This window comes from Equus przewalskii, chromosome 7 (assembly GCF_037783145.1).
Source record: "Equus przewalskii isolate Varuska chromosome 7, EquPr2, whole genome shotgun sequence".
Taxonomy (NCBI): domain Eukaryota; kingdom Metazoa; phylum Chordata; class Mammalia; order Perissodactyla; family Equidae; genus Equus; species Equus przewalskii.
The window spans coordinates 25,053,271-25,068,319 of record NC_091837.1 but is presented as its reverse complement, the minus strand read 5'-3'; the positions used below and the strand labels follow the sequence as shown (position 1 = coordinate 25,068,319).

Genomic DNA, 15,049 nt, shown 5'->3' with positions numbered 1-15,049 from the left:
GCTGGTGCGTGGTGACAGCGCTTACTGAGAGGGGTCCGTTCTTTTATCATTCTAGACCCACGAAGTTCTGGATCAAATTTAAATTGTTCTTCCTCTTCAATGGTAAGCCTTTAAAATATGGGCTCTGCTTTTTCCATCAGCCAGCGGAATCTCGGATTTGAGTCTGTCCTTTTAAAGTAAATGACAAGGCATCTCTTCTAGAGGCCCCACTTCCAAAATCCATCATAGATCCTGGGAGTTAATGTTCCCGGTGAGACAGTGAAACTGGTGCCCGAGCGAACAACCCAGAACTGCTGCCGGGAAGTAAACGTAGGCATCTCCACTCAAAGCTCAGGAGGCAGACCCAGGTCTTCTTTCGTCTGACCCGCTGCTTTGTGAGGGAAGGAGCGAGGTCAGAGGGGCCCCTGCCCACAGCTTGCATGCAGCTCTCCCCAGCCACTCACCGACCTCGCCCAGGTCAGAGCTGGCTCCTTGGTTGAGGTCAGCGTCCTCCTCCGAGGCTGCGTGCTGACCAGACAGTATCAGGACCTCAGGAACCGTGGGCTCCATTTAGAAACCAGAATCTGGCCCCGCAGCCCTGCACAAGGAGCCTGTGGTTACGCAGAGAGAGGATTTCAAGGGCAGAAGCGTTTCTCACTCCTGCCACAAGGCTGCTTCCAGCTCTCCTGTGGAAAGCTCTGTTTGATGGGTGCTCAGCTCTGGCGTCCCTGGCAGCCAGATTTTAGGTGGAGTTAAAGGCCTGGGGAGATCTCCTCTGTGTTTCATAGAAATGATCGCTGTCACTTGTATAGCCAGTCCCTCCTGTTGGATTGGAGGTGGTCTCCAGTCTTTGCTGACTCTACACTGCACTGTGAGACCCCTCTTGCAGCCTCATCTCTCACACAGAAGCTATTCCTGCCCTTTGGCAGACTCCTAGAGATGAAATTGCTAAGTCAGAGGGGTGGTAAGTCCTCAGGCTCTGGAGGCACTTTGCCAGCTTGCCTCCCGTAATAAGGCAGAGCATGGATGCCCCCCAGGACTGCGCTGGCTCTGTCTCCCTGCTTTCTCTCGTTGTCCTTCCGGAACTGACCGGAACCTGCTTTTGTTCTTCCCCACCCTGCTCCTTTTCAGGATGTGTCAGCGTTCACTGCCCCATCTGTCGCTTTCTGTTTCCTTCTCTTGGTTTCTTAACTTGCCTTTGGAGTGGAGCCTGTGGCCTGAGGCGATGACAGGAAGCTTTTGTGTGTGAATGGAAGTGAGTGTCCTGAGTTGCAGTTGTAAACTATTCCTAGCTCCAGAGCTGGGGTGTAAATACGCCACTGGTGATTGGTGTCGCCCGACGTGGTGACAGCGCCCGGTGTGTTGTCATCTCCAGAACCGTCCCGTCACGCCATCCACAAATGCGCCCCATCCCGGAAGCCTTGGGAGGGGCGGTGTCTCTGGGGAGAGCGCTTGGCATAGGTTAGGAAGACTGCGCCCCGAGGCTCTGTGCTCACCAGAGTGATTTATAAGCAGATAGTCCACATTTTGTCCTTTGCATTTTTCAGTGCTGTGCAAGGCATCTTGAATTACTCTGGCGGCTTTTCCAGAAAGACCAATGGACTTCACCACATTTCTCGAGTTACAGTAAAGGCGGAGAATCTGAGGCCTGAGTGAGCGGCTGATGATTGATGACTGAAGCCATGATGGAGCAGGGGCAGGGCTTGGGGACAGACTCCAGCTCCTGCAGCCAGCACATGGCCCTTTCCCAAGAAGGACGTGGGGCTCCTTGCAGCTCTGTGAAATCCAGGGGGCTTCCCTGTGGGATTCTCCCCACCTCTTGCTCCTGCTCCTCACTTCAGCCAGCTCTAGATGCCCTTTCTAGGGAGAGTTCACCCCTCTCCCAGGCGCCAGGTTTCCTGTGAGGGGGCAGTCGGCGCCCACCCTGTGGGAGAAACCTCCCTAGAGTGATTTTGGGAGAGTCTGGTGAAGTCAGGCGGCGGGCAGAGAGTCTGGTGAAGTCAGGCGGCGGGCAGAGAGTCTGGTGAAGTCAGGCGGCGGGCGGAGAGGCTGGGATCGGAATCGGGAGCCCTGGATCTAATGGACCCTCTGTGTCCAGAGCCGGCCTCACACTGCCAACAACCCCACAGAGCCACCGACAGCAGGCAGCAGGCAGCACCCCCTTCCAGCCTGCCACCCCGTGACCCTCTTTGTCAGGGCCAGCAACCAGGGTCTGTGTGTCCCACAGGTCATCTGAGTGTCAGCATGGCAGCCACGAACCTGGAGAACCAGCTGCACAGTGCGCAGAAGAACCTCTTGTTCCTGCAGCGGGAGCACGCCAGCACGCTCAAGGGGCTGCACGCGGAGATCAGGCGGCTGCAGCAGCACTGCACAGGTACCAGGGCGCGAGCTCCGGGCCGGCTCCCGGCCTGCGGCCAGAGCAAAGCAGAACCCGTTGTCAGGACGGTTTTGCATGGGGGCCAGGCTCCTGCGCAGGGAGAAGGGGTGACCCTTCTCCCTGATGTGGTTAACCCCGTCATCGCAGAGTCCGTTCGGGTGCCTTACCTCATTTTCTTTGCCTAATCAAATTGCACCAAGCATGAAGCTGGAAAACCATTTCTTGGCCCACTGAGGACTTAAAAGATCAGAATGCCGTGGTTAAAATTTAAAATGCGTTTTGGAACCGATGACCAAAGTGTAATATATAGATCAAGCTGCTAACTGTGGATGGTAGGGATGTGTTTTAGGCAAAGGGAAGGTCCCTCCCCTCTGAGCCCTAGCAAGTACGGGCAGCTGATGTCTTCTGCATTCTCACCCTTGCCCCCAGTGCTGCCGAGCCCTGCTCTGTCTGGGCAGGACTCACGGGCTGACCATGGGAATCAGTGCTGCATTTTCAGAGCCGATGGAGGTTTTGGAATATACTGTAACCACATAAAATTAATGTATATGATTTCCTTTCTAGATTTAACGTATGAGCTGACACTCAAAAGTTCGGAACAGACAGGTAAGAACCCCTGCCCCGGAAGTTAATGATGGTATTGTTTCCTCCATTGCACGTGTTGATGCCATTTGTTTTCACCCGTTACACACTTAAAAGACAACACAGTCACTATGAGCGGTTGCACAGGGACCAGAGCTCTCTGAGAAAAGATGGCAGGAAGTTGGATGCCTGGGTGTTAGGAGGGGCTGTCAGCTGGTGGGTGGGGGAGGAATGAGTGGTTTTATTGTCTTTTGATTGACACATATATTTGGAATATCTATTATATGTTTTTCTGGATATTCTGATTTTTCTACAGTGACTGTGTGTTCCCTCTGTAATCAAGAAATAGATGTGAGGGGCTGGCCCCGTGGCCGAGTGGTTAAGTTTGCGCGCTCCACTGCAGGCGGCCCAGTGTTTCGTTAGTTCGAATCCTGGGTGCGGACATGGCACTGCTCATCAGACCACGCTGAGGCAGCATCCCACATGCCACAACTAGAAGAACCCACAACGAAGAATACACAACTATGTACCGGGGGGCTTTGGGGAGAAAAAGGAAAAAATAAAATCTTTAAAAAAAAAAAAAAAAAAAAAGAAATAGATGTGATTTAAACTAGAGAGATGGAGGAGAATGAGCAGGGCCCCGCCTCCTCTGTGTCCCTCGGACCTGGCACAGAGCAGGTGCCCTCTAAATATTGGCTGAGTGAGTGATCAACTACTAGATAGCCCCCAAAGGATCGGTGAGCATCTTTCTCTACACTGCAGGCCCAGAAATGCTTCCCCCGACCGGAATCCTCAGGGACCTCAGGGAACCCCAGAGGACATCAGCCTGATGGCAGCAGGGCAGAGGAGGTAGAAACTGTGGCCTCTGTGGCCTGTTACAAACAGCCTGCTCCCCAGGCCAGGGTGTGGATTTGGAGAGTGCAGAATCCACGTTTGAGTCAAGAAAGCTTTTTCTAAATAGCTTCGCAATGACAGTTATTATGGATGAGTGTGTCCGATTCCTTGTGAAAGACATGGGCCATTTCTGTTGAGTCTCAGTGGCCACACACCTCCCTCAGGAGGAGGCTGAGGTCCCTGCAGCCTGGGTTTGGGCTGAAGGCAAGGCCCCTGTGTCAGCCCTGGGCTGCTGCCCCGCAGGCCGTGGTGGGAAGATGAGTGGGCACCAAGTCTGAGTGCCATGCCAAAGCCAGCCCTTCGGGTGGCAGGGCTCAGCCCACGTGGCCTCAGAGCCATGTGCTTCCATGTCTCTGTCACTCTCATTACCTCTGAAACTGCGTTTCAGAATCCATTGTTTTTCTTTCTGGCCAAAAAGACAAATCTCCTGGAAGATAGTATTGCTGCATCCTTTCTAAGGAGGTCATTTACTGACATGTCTCTCTCTCTCACACACACACACACACACACACACACGCACGCACACACACACGCACACGCACACACACACACACGTGGACAGTTTTTTTTTTTAAAGATTGGTCCTGAGCTAACATCTGTTGCCAAACTTTTCCTCTCCTTCTTCTCCTTCTCCTCAAAGCCCCCAGTACATATTTGTATAGTCTAGTTGTGGGTCCCTCTAGTTGTGCTGTGTGGGACGCTGCCTCAGCGTGGCCTGATGAGCGGTGCCATGTCCGCGTCCAGGACCCGAACCAGCGAAACCCTGGGCCGTCGAAGTGGAGCGCGCGAACTTAACCCCTCGGCCACGGGGCCAGCCCCAGACACATATTTTTTAAGAATACACTAATTCACTGCAGTAAGTTTGTGATGTACAGATTGCTGTGCACAAAACAGTTCCACGGCCCATGGAGCCTTGCGTGCTCAGAGTCTGGCTGACAGAACACGGCACAGAAGCCGTGGCTGAGGCAGATGGGGAACAGCCAGACAGACGAGGCCCTGGGAAGGGAGCGGAAGGCCAGGGCAGGGGTCAGTGCACACCCATCGCTGGGGCTGGGCCTGGGGGAGTGGTTATACCAGGAGCTTAGACACACAGGTCTGGAGGTGGGTCGGGGATGGAGGTAGAGACAGACCGAGAGAGAGGGGCTTGGGGGCAAGGTGGAAGCTTAGTGGAAGCAGAAGACACTGGGGACAGGTGAGGAACTGGAAAGCACTCTGCAGCGTGGAGCTCATTCGGCAGTGAGAAGCCGCTGTTGAACGGGGGCTGGACTGTTGAGAGGGGTGACCGGCCTGCTAAGCACAGGATGGGCTGAAAGCAGACAGGAAGACCCGAAAGGAGGCTGGACCAAGGCCAGGAGGCAGGAGCCGGAGACAGAGGGGAGACAGGGAGACTGACCAGCTGACAGGGAGGCCTCAGGGGCGTGTGCATCGAGGGGGAGGGCCAGAGCAGTCCCAGGGGAAACAGATGCCGGAGGAGAGCAGATGCTTGGCCTTGAGGGGCAGGTCTGATGGGCACCACCTGTAGGATTAGCACTCAGAAGTCTGACTTAGGAGCTGACCCTCAGGTGAGTTCCCAATCAGCAAGGAAGAGCCTAGAAAGAAGTGGACAGAGCCCCAACTTTCTAGGAGCCAGGCGAGGAGGAGGGCCAGCCAGGCATGTGAGGAGGAGCAGGGCGGTGGTGCTGGGCGTGGAGCCAGGGTGCCAACGTGGGCGTGATGTAATTGCAGCCAGCAAGCGGGAGGCCAAGGTGGCCGGAGGTGGGCCCCAGGTCCCTAGAGGACGGGGAGGGGAGGCAGCACTGACATCTGCTGAAGGGCTGGCTCTGAGAGGCACGCAGGAGTGGCCACATGGTGTTCAGGCAGGGCGGGCAGAGGCAAGGGCCGAGCACAGACAAGGACACCTCTCTAAGAGACGAGAGAGGGGACCAGTGTCGTTGGGGTAAGGCAGCAGCCAGACATGCTGTCTCCTCTGCAACTTGAGAGTCTTGGCATGTTAGACCTGGGGAGGCTTTACATTTGTCTTTCCAAATGTGCTTTGAATGGAGCAGCCATTTAATACACATCACCTGAGCAGGCGGAGGCACCTGCCCACTCTAATCCTAAGTATTTGGTGAGGTCTCACACTCTGGAAATGCCTGTTTTCACTTCAGCATTCTTAAAATTTGGAGACATTCTTTTATGCAGTGAGCCAGAGAACTAAGAGCTGGAAGGGGCCTCAGAGACCACCTGGTCTCCCACCCTCAGGTGAGGGGAGAGGACTTAGGGGTGGGGGCCGTGGCTTAGGTCCAAGCTGCTGCCTCCAGGGTGGGTGCAGGACACCCGGCCCACAGCCCTGCCTTCCGTGTGGCCTTTGAGCACCCCTCTTCCTCACGCTCACCCCGACACGGGCCACGAGGCCAGCCTGCACGGGGCCTCCCACACACAGCTCTCCCTGCCTCGGCTCGGTGGATTCCTAACCTGGCCGCTCGGCTTCTTCTTCCAGGAGATGGATCTTCTAGAAGCAGTGAACTAAAGAAAAGATGTGAAGAACTGGAAGCTCAGCTGAAACTCAAGGAGGACGAAAACAATGAGCTGCTGAAAGAACTGGAGCAGAAGAACGCGATGATCGCGGTGCTGGAGAACACCATCAAGGAGAGGGAGAAGAAGTACCTGGAGGAGCTCAAGGTGAAGAGCCACAAGCTGAGCATGCTGTCCAGCGAGCTGGAGCAGCGCGCCGGCACCATCGCCTACCTGACGGCCCAGCTGCACGCCGCCAAGCGGAAGCTGCTGAGCTCCAGCGGCACCTCCGACGGCAGCCCGTCCGGGAGCCCCGTGCTGGCCAGCTACAGGCCAGCGCCCCCCAAGGACAAGCTGCCCGAAACGCCCCGCCGCCGCATGAAAAAGAGCCTGTCCGCCCCCCTGCACCCTGAATTTGAGGAAGTCTACAGATTTGGGGCCGAGAGCCGCAAACTACTTTTGCGGGAGCCCGTGGATGCCATGCCTGACCCCACGCCGTTCCTGCTGGCCAGGGAGTCAGCCGAGGTCCACCTCATCAAGGAGAGGCCCCTGGTCATCCCCCCCATCGCTTCTGAACGCAGCTCGGGCGAGCAGCACAGCCCGGCCCGCGAGAAGCAGCACAAGGCCCACGTGGGCGTGGCACACCGCATCCACCACGGCGCCCCGCCGCAGGCCCAGCCCGAGGTGGAGACGCTGGCGGTGGACCAGGTGAACGGAGGCAACGTCGTGAGGAAGCACTCAGGGACGGACAGAACTGTGTGAAGCCTGGCAGGCGCCCCCCGCCCTCGGCGTTGACGCACTGTGATCACTCCTAGGAAACACTCGTCCGCACCTTTCTTTTTTTTTTTTTCCCATGCATGCCAAATTTTTTTTTGACCTGTCAACAGATGATTCTCCTCCTGCTCCTCTTGCCCTCTTACTGACACCAAAATATGATTGTGTCCCTGCTGCAGAATATGCACCTACTAATCGCTGTGGCCGACACCCGTGTGCGGCGTCGCTTGCTTTCGGTCCCCGTCCGTGCATCTCAGTGCGCTCGTGGGCAGAGCGCAGGCCGCAGGCTGCACTACCCTCGACGTTAGCGAAGCCAGATAGTCACACGCCTAATTAGAAAGTCGGAGCAACACATAGCGACCTTGACCTGTCCCTCCAGGTTCAGGGCAGCCTGTCCGGAGCAGCCCCCGCTGCCTCCTGGAGACCCTGTCACCTCCTGACACACCTCCCCCAGGGCGGCACCGATAACCGAGCAGCTGTATGTCACGGGAACTAAATAAGATGACGTTACTCCTCGTATCACCACAACCTGAATGTGTGTTCATATTTTTTGTTAGTTTTATCCAAAATGTTCAAGATCCCAACAAACTTTATTTTCTAAACCTGCCTTCTTTCTGTTCTGTGTCTTTTATTAACCACCTGGAGGGAGGGTCGGGGAGACCGCGGGAGGGAGAGAAGGAGCAGGCCCCCGGGAACACCTGCGTTCTTGCTCTCCCTGTTCTCCCCGGGGTGCGGCCCTGGCGTGGCGGCCTCCCTGCCGGAAGGAGGAGGCCCTGTAATCTCTCACTTTCCAGAGCTATCCCTTAGAATGGTCTGCGCTTCTGACGTTGGGCAGATGCTCCTCGCCTCCAGCCACACCGGCCAGGGCTCCAGGCTAGCCCCGTGGTGCACCGAAGGAAGGGACACCCAGGAGCCGCCGATCCTGGAGGTTCTAAGTCTGCGCCCGGCACCACACAGACCCAGGCAGGTTGGGGCAGGAGCTCGTGTGGCGTTAAACAGCGAGTTCACAGCTGCCCACACGCCCAGAGCTCCACACGGACGGACGGATGGGACCGGGAGGAGTGGCCGTGGTGACTGTGGTGTCATCAGCCCAGGGAGGGGCCCGCCTGACCCCGCCCGTGGCCTCGGCCCTCCCCCCACACCTCAGCGGACAGCTCTTGCCAGAGAGGCACCTGTGGAACAGACCCGGACTGTCAGACACAGGCCCTTGAAAACCTGCATTCTCGCTGGTGCCAATGACACGCCAGGCACTTCTGCCTGATCAAGTGTTTCCTCTGAGAAGGAACAGAAAACACATCTTAAAATGCTCTCTAGTATTAGTTTTCGCATACACAGAATCTTTAAAAAACAGTTTTTAAAAAAATACCATTCAGGTTGATTTATATGGAAAGAGATGAAAATGGCTGATTCCAAACGAAAGGAGAATCAGTGTCAACCCCTGTCCCACCCCCCCAGAGGCCCCAGGAAATGCCAGTGGCCTCGATCCTTCCTCAGGAGTGCCCAGCGCGCCCTCGGCAGCCACGGGCCCCGCGGTCAGTCCGAGTTGAGGGTGAGACACACCCCCTGCAGCACCCAGTGGGAGATGTGCTTCGCCGTGAAGAGATCGGCTTCGAAGACCAGGCCCACGCCCATGGCGTTCCTTCTCGTGGAGGTGGTGTAGACGGGCGTCCGGAAGGTGTTCTGCAAAGGAAGGGCATGTGAGAGGAGAGGTGAGAGGGCTCACTCCCGGAGAGGGGAGCTTAACCTCGGCGCTGGGGTGCGGGCCTCACGAGCGGCGGGGCGGGCAACCCCCGCTCACTTAGTGTAGACGAGGCTTCCCCCAGATACGCTCATTACAAGTGGATCCGGCCAGGCAGAGCCGCCCACACCAGACGCAACGACTCTGTGATTCAAGCGATGCCCAGCAGATTGCACAAGGAGGAGGCTCTCCCGAAGGTAGTCTGGACCCGGGCTTCTAACCTTGAATCTGTGCCTCCTGCGGAAGTCTCTGCACACACACATGTGCGCGTGCACATTTTCCTGAGCAGTGGCTCTATGGCTTTTATCATGCCTCCCAGGCTTCCCCGACCCGGGGGGGCGGGTCAAGCGCCCCTGTTTTAAAATGAAGGACTGTCTGAACCCGCCTCGTGTACAACTACAGGCAGAAGAGCAGAGGGGACACGAGGTGGACGTGGCCTGTCACCTGCAGTTTGAGGCGATGGGCTTCAATGGGGATGATCTTCAGGATCGGCAGGTTGACAACCAGCACCTTGGGCTTGCTCTCGATAAGACAGCCTCTGTCTATGTCCCAGTCAGCGCCTTCGAGATAGAGTCCTGAGACGAAGCACCCTAGAGATACCAGGAAGAGACCAGGATGTCCGCGGAGGCATCTGTAATTCCACTGTGTAACAGCTCTGTCAGATGTTCATGTGGAACAAAAGAAAGATAACTAACTGGTCCTCCTGCCCCAGACACAGCCCAGGCCTTTTCCAAAAGAGGTGGCATTATTTCTGCCCTGCCCACCTTTAGAGGAACAGCCCCCCAGAGGGATGCTCTGAAGACCCTATGACCCTCCCCCATGGCCACAGCGAAGTGGGCAAGGTATGGTCACCTCTCCCCAGCAATTTGGTACCAAGATACACAGACTTAGACGGCCGTGGGCCCCAGGCTATAAAGATGAAAGCTTCAGAGTCAGTTGGGCACCACAGCAACCCAAGACGCCCCGAGCCAGAGTGACTGGGGGGCAGGAAGTCGAAGCCTCACAGAGAAAGTGGTCTCTGGGGAGGAGAACACAGCAGACATGCAGAGGAGCAGAGGTGAGGACAGTCATTCGGCCCAGAGAGAGTGGTGGCCCTGACACCTGCCAGTCCCTCTGAGACCTCGCTGCCCTCTCCACCTGGGACTGTGAGCGTTCCCTGAGAATTTGCCCCGTGCATCCCCTCTCCTTCAGCTGGCTCGAGAGGCCTTTTGTTGCTTGCAGTTCAACGTCCTCCGACTATGACAACAGGGCCCAGAAACAGCAGTTTCCAGCTACAGTTTACAGTCAGTACCCAGTGTCTACAGGACAGGCTATAGCATAATTTAATGATTTCTGCCTACTCCATCCTGCTTTCTGGCTCCCATGCCCCTGGCCCCTCAAGGTTCCCAGGGAAGCGACCTGGAGATCCAGTTCTTTGAAAGATGTAGGAGCCCATTTCCCACAAATGAGCAGGATGAACATGGCTCAGTTCTCGAAATCCCTGACATCAACCCAGGTCTCAAAGAAACCAGAAGAGAAACATATGTATTCACCCTCAGAGACATCAAGACATGGATGGTGCACAGACACAGCCAGTATCTGCACGAGTCTGACTTTCAATCATGGCTTGGCCCATTTGGGCCCATACTATGCTTGTCGCTTTGACTCAGGGCTGGCTCTGGGAGGGAGACCCTAAATGAGAGGCTATCAATCCGTAATGAGCCGAGTACCTTGTCCTGCCCGTTCATTCACTTCCTCTGCATCTTGGAACTTGGTCACTTGTGTGAACAAGGTGGAGCGGTCCAGGGGCCAGCCATTCCTCCGGCAGGTGGCCTGCACCAGGGCCGTGAGGTAGGATTCTGGGATGTGCAGCCCTGAGAGCCACATCACGCTGGGTTCACCCTCTGCGACCTGGAGAGAAGGGAGAGCAGCTGGTGGGAACCGAGGGCTGCCGTCAAATGCCAGGGTCAAAGCCAACTGGAAGTCAAGTTCATGATAAAAGACATAGTTCACCTTAGTGGCAAAAAGATGGTGCTGGGACAACTGGTAGCCCTTTGGAAGGACCACTAAATTCCAGATGGAGCAAAGATTTAGATACAAAAAATAAAACCACGAAAGCACCCCATCAAATCTCCAGTGACTGTTGTCATAACCTTGGAGTGGGGAGTACAAAACCCACAAGCTGTAAAAGAAGACTGATACATTTGACTATTACATAGAAATGTAAAACTTCCCTATGGAAAAAATACCATAAACAAAGTCAAAAGACAGAACAAGCTGGGAAAGTGTTTGCAACACTGGCAGACAAAAGGCTAATTTCCTTGATATACAAAGAGCTCTTAAAAATCAATTTAAAAAGGCGGAAAACTCAATAAAAATGAAATCAAGATACAAAAAGACAATTCACAGAGAAAGAAATGAGAAATGTCTATAAGTATGTAAAATACACTCAGCCTCACCATCATTAAAGAAATGCACATCCAAACAGATATTATTGCTTACATATCAGGGAGAAAATACCCAAAATATTAAGAACACACAGTGTTTCAGAGAGGTGAAGAAATAATCATTCGTATACAGTGTGGGTTCAACTTGTCTAGAAAAACATCTGACAAGAACTGCCAGAATTTAAAATGCACATACTCTGATCCAACTCAGCCACTGTAGGAATTTACCCGTGGAATATACTCATGTGAGCATCCAAAGACATGGGCACCAGATTGTTGTTTGTACTGGGGGAAAAAAAGAAAGAACAAGAAAAAAACCAATGGTAACCACCTACATGTCCCTCAGGGGACAGGAGATGGAATAAATGGGGTACCCTAAAAAGATGTAATTAGATGGAGCAATTGCCAAGATAGACTCTTAGATGAATAAGGCAAGTTGTGCATAAATATGCTTCAAAATCTTAAAAACAAAAAAGAAAAGGAAGAAAGACACAGGTATGCTTGCAGAGTCAGAGACCATTTCTGGCCTCGGAGCACACAACCGACTGCTAACAGAGGTACCACTGGGCGTGGGAGAAGGGGGCGGGAGGTGGTCAGAGGGGGTCCAGGCTCAACCTTGAACCAACGAACAGACCGCTGTCTCTTACTTACCCACAACGTGTACTGGCTGAACCGCCGCAGGAAGTAGACCATCCAGTTTCCAAGGGACTTTAAGGTGTCAGGGGCAAGCTTTCTCCAGATGCTAGGGATTTGCCCAATAAAAAGAGACCTCGCTACATCATCTAACTCATTGCTCATTCCAACTTCTCCAGCCAAGGCCTGTTTAGAATCAAGAGCAATCAGTCAAGACTAACAGAAAGCCAGGCACGACGTAGGTGGTAACCTGCTCATTAGGAACATGCTCACCCTCTGAAGTTCAGCCAGAGACTTGGACATCCGTAGGACAAGCTTGTTGAAGCGCTCCAGCTCCTGGAGGAGCACCACCGAAGTGGGGGAGATTCCTATCCCGAGGTGCTTCCTGACCAGGTCCAGGTCAAAGACTTTGGGCATCTTGTTTTCTATGTCCTTGGCCACTTGGCCAATGTAATCATCTCGACTGATGCCGCTGCTGGATTCCCCTACAACCAGGACACTCTTTGAGGAAAGCAAGCAGGACCGGGGCCTCCTGAGCCTTCTGGCTCCTGGGAAGGCGCCAGCCGCATGGAAACCCTAGGAACTGACAGCAGCACTTTGTGCCGGCACCCTTCCACCCTCACCACCATAATCCGGTCCTCGCAGTAGATGCTACCTGTCTGAGGCTGCAGCTCCAGCAGGTGAGCCCACATGGCTCGAGCCGCCTGAGTGTAATAGCCAATCTCAGCGTTGGAATGAAGACCGAACACTTCCGGCGTGTTGGCTAGTGGGAGGGCCTCGATGGCTTCTGTAATCAAAGGGAATAAGCAGAGGTTACACCGTCCAGGCACCCTCGACAGCCCCAACCTCCCCAGACATGCAAGACTAATTTCCACTGCTTAGTGGTGGGTGACGTGTTTTTAAATAAAAATTCTACACCACCATGTCCAATGCAGCGCTATGTTTCTCTCTTATGAAAATGGCTCAGTGAGCTTCCCGGGGCCACTCTGCCCTTCCAGACAGAATCTGATATATTTGCCATCATTCCAGAACAGGAGATCTGAACTAACTCCATCAGCTCTGAGGCTAGGAAGAGCCAGCTGGGCCCCCTAAAAAGGCATAATAGACCACACCCTCCAGCCAAGGAGCCCCACCAGGACAGGGGTCGGAATAGCCATGGAGCCAACCACAGAAAACAGAACAGCTGAAATGAACGTCTCCCTTAGCAGAAACTTTTACAATACTTTTTGATGTCTGAGAAATCTCACCAACAAATTTGTCCTTTTCATCACCAGCGGGGATTTTGTAGTCCACTTCCTTGTTCCGGAAGAAGTGGAACGGCTGGAAAGTATCGAAGATGAAGTCCCCCAGGTACTCGTCCATGTAGGTGGTCAGGATGCGGCGGTCGAAGCTGTCGATGGCCCGTCCTCCATACATGACCTGACATTACAGGCAATGAGAGCGGCTGGGACCCGAAACCTACCAGGTGTACCCTGAGGTCCTGGGCCCAGAGGCTAGTGCAGGGTCAAGACCTGAGGTGTCCTCCTGCCGGCCTGGCCACTGTGCAGCTCAAACTGTGCTGACTCGCAGAACGGTTCGGCCCACTGTCCACAAGAGGGCTTGTTTACAAAATCACAGAGCCCGAGGGGGTGAGCAGATCTCGTGAAGTGCTGGGAGCCAGTATGGAATTTGCAAAATCACCAAGATAGAGTGAACAACAACAAAAAAACCGACAAAAGAAGCCAGCAGCCCCGTTTGACCTGGCAATGGTGATGTCAGTTTGAGCCACGTGCAGGGGAAGCTTCCCCACGAGCTCTGGATAAAGTCACGGTCTCCAGAGTGGACCTCCACGCCACCCATGGGAGCAAGGCTCTGACGACGTGCCTGAGGCATGGCTGGGGCACTGCCGACTCCTAGAGAGCATGAGCCCCCGGCACGATGAATCCAGAACCTCCCCGTGAGTGTCGCTCACTTAGGACAAAGAACAACGGGGTGATGAGAAGGGGGTACTTCACAGGGACTAGAGGCACTCAGCTGATGGGCAGCAGGAGCAAGACGTGAGCCACTGAGGGCTCAGAGGTCATGGACAAGGGCACCAGGCCACAGCCCACATCGCCCTGGGAGGCAGCCCACGGAAGGGCCCCCCCACGACCCTCCTACCTCTCCAATTAGGTACTTGAGGCTGCCCCACGGGATCCTCGGGTCATTCTGCTGGAAGGCTTTGGTCAAGTACGTGTTCAGGATTGCCATGCAGACCTTCGGAGAGGACGGACAGGCCGGGTTATACCCAAAGCCACAGCCACTCGCATTGTGACTCTTCTGCAGATGTGGGCAGGAACGACTCGGCTGTCGCTAACTTGGCAGAACGGGCGGGGATGAGACAAGCCCATGGAGGAAGTTTCCCAGGGAGGGGATGCAGCAGCGTGTCTTAACCTGGAAGTCAGACTCGTTGAAGTCATAGTACACGTTCCACCCGATCTTCCCGAACTTTCTCCTTTCCTGCACCACAGCGTGGAAAAACGCCAACACGTAGACCAGGGACTTGAAAGCGGGGTGTGGACACTGGTCCAGCATTTCAGGAGAGATCTTGAAGTAAGTTGCTCTCATGTTGAGTTTCAGCCCGTTGGGTGGCTCCGTGACAACCTGTCAGAAGAGAAGGACAAACTGTGATGGAAACCGCTGACCCATAAGTGCAGCTTTGAAGAGTGTGCAAAATGTAGGCTTCTTGGCTTTTCCTTCGTCTTTACGTAGCCATCTCTCCTGTCCCCTGAGTAGCAAGTCTCTTCTTAAGGGCCCGGGTGAAGAAGTTAAGGGACTAGATGTCGTTCTAGCTCTGCCACTTGCTCATCAAATGACCCAGGGAAGGTTCTTCACCCTCAAACGTAACATGAAAGCAGCTCGGTTTTCCCTCCACCTGTCCTGGAGATGGAGAGAGATGACAAAACCTTTCCCAAAACATCCTCTGGAGGATAAATTAAACGGGGCATGCAAACCAGTCAGACCTGTGCACACAACTACTAGTCTACTGCAGATGTCAGCAGGCCCATCATTAGACAGAAAAAGGTTTAAGGAATGTGAAGTGGGTGAAAACGAACCTGGATATTGTGTTGGGTACATGCAGAAGGGATAAAGACAGACCTGGGAGTCTTAACTGCCACCCAATGAGTTTCCAGT

At 54.4% G+C, this 15,049-nt stretch overlaps 2 protein-coding genes across 5 annotated transcripts in view; one reads left to right on the top strand and one right to left on the bottom strand.

Moving 5' to 3' along the window:
* The window catches only part of CCDC92 (coiled-coil domain containing 92), a 31,433-nt gene extending 23,727 nt beyond the window's left edge, over window positions 1-7,706 (top strand). For all 4 annotated transcript variants that reach the window (XM_070629293.1, XM_008544592.2, XM_070629292.1 and 1 more), the window contains 3 exons: window positions 2,207-2,353; window positions 2,921-2,962; window positions 6,312-7,706. In XM_070629293.1, the coding sequence (XP_070485394.1) occupies window positions 2,224-2,353; window positions 2,921-2,962; window positions 6,312-7,087 (948 nt within the window). In that variant the 5' untranslated portion in view covers window positions 2,207-2,223 and the 3' untranslated portion in view covers window positions 7,088-7,706. The remainder of the gene's footprint in view (window positions 1-2,206; window positions 2,354-2,920; window positions 2,963-6,311) is intronic.
* Window positions 7,707-8,450: 744 nt separating this feature from the next.
* The window catches only part of DNAH10 (dynein axonemal heavy chain 10), a 137,179-nt gene continuing 130,580 nt past the window's right edge, over window positions 8,451-15,049 (bottom strand). Inside the window, exons 71-79 of the mRNA XM_070629287.1 lie at window positions 14,309-14,518; window positions 14,036-14,131; window positions 13,144-13,315; window positions 12,552-12,683; window positions 12,170-12,381; window positions 11,915-12,082; window positions 10,547-10,727; window positions 9,282-9,427; window positions 8,451-8,779 (exon numbers count right to left, since the gene is read on the bottom strand). Coding sequence (XP_070485388.1) covers window positions 8,633-8,779; window positions 9,282-9,427; window positions 10,547-10,727; window positions 11,915-12,082; window positions 12,170-12,381; window positions 12,552-12,683; window positions 13,144-13,315; window positions 14,036-14,131; window positions 14,309-14,518 — 1,464 coding nt within the window. The 3' untranslated portion in view covers window positions 8,451-8,632. The remainder of the gene's footprint in view (window positions 8,780-9,281; window positions 9,428-10,546; window positions 10,728-11,914; window positions 12,083-12,169; window positions 12,382-12,551; window positions 12,684-13,143; window positions 13,316-14,035; window positions 14,132-14,308; window positions 14,519-15,049) is intronic.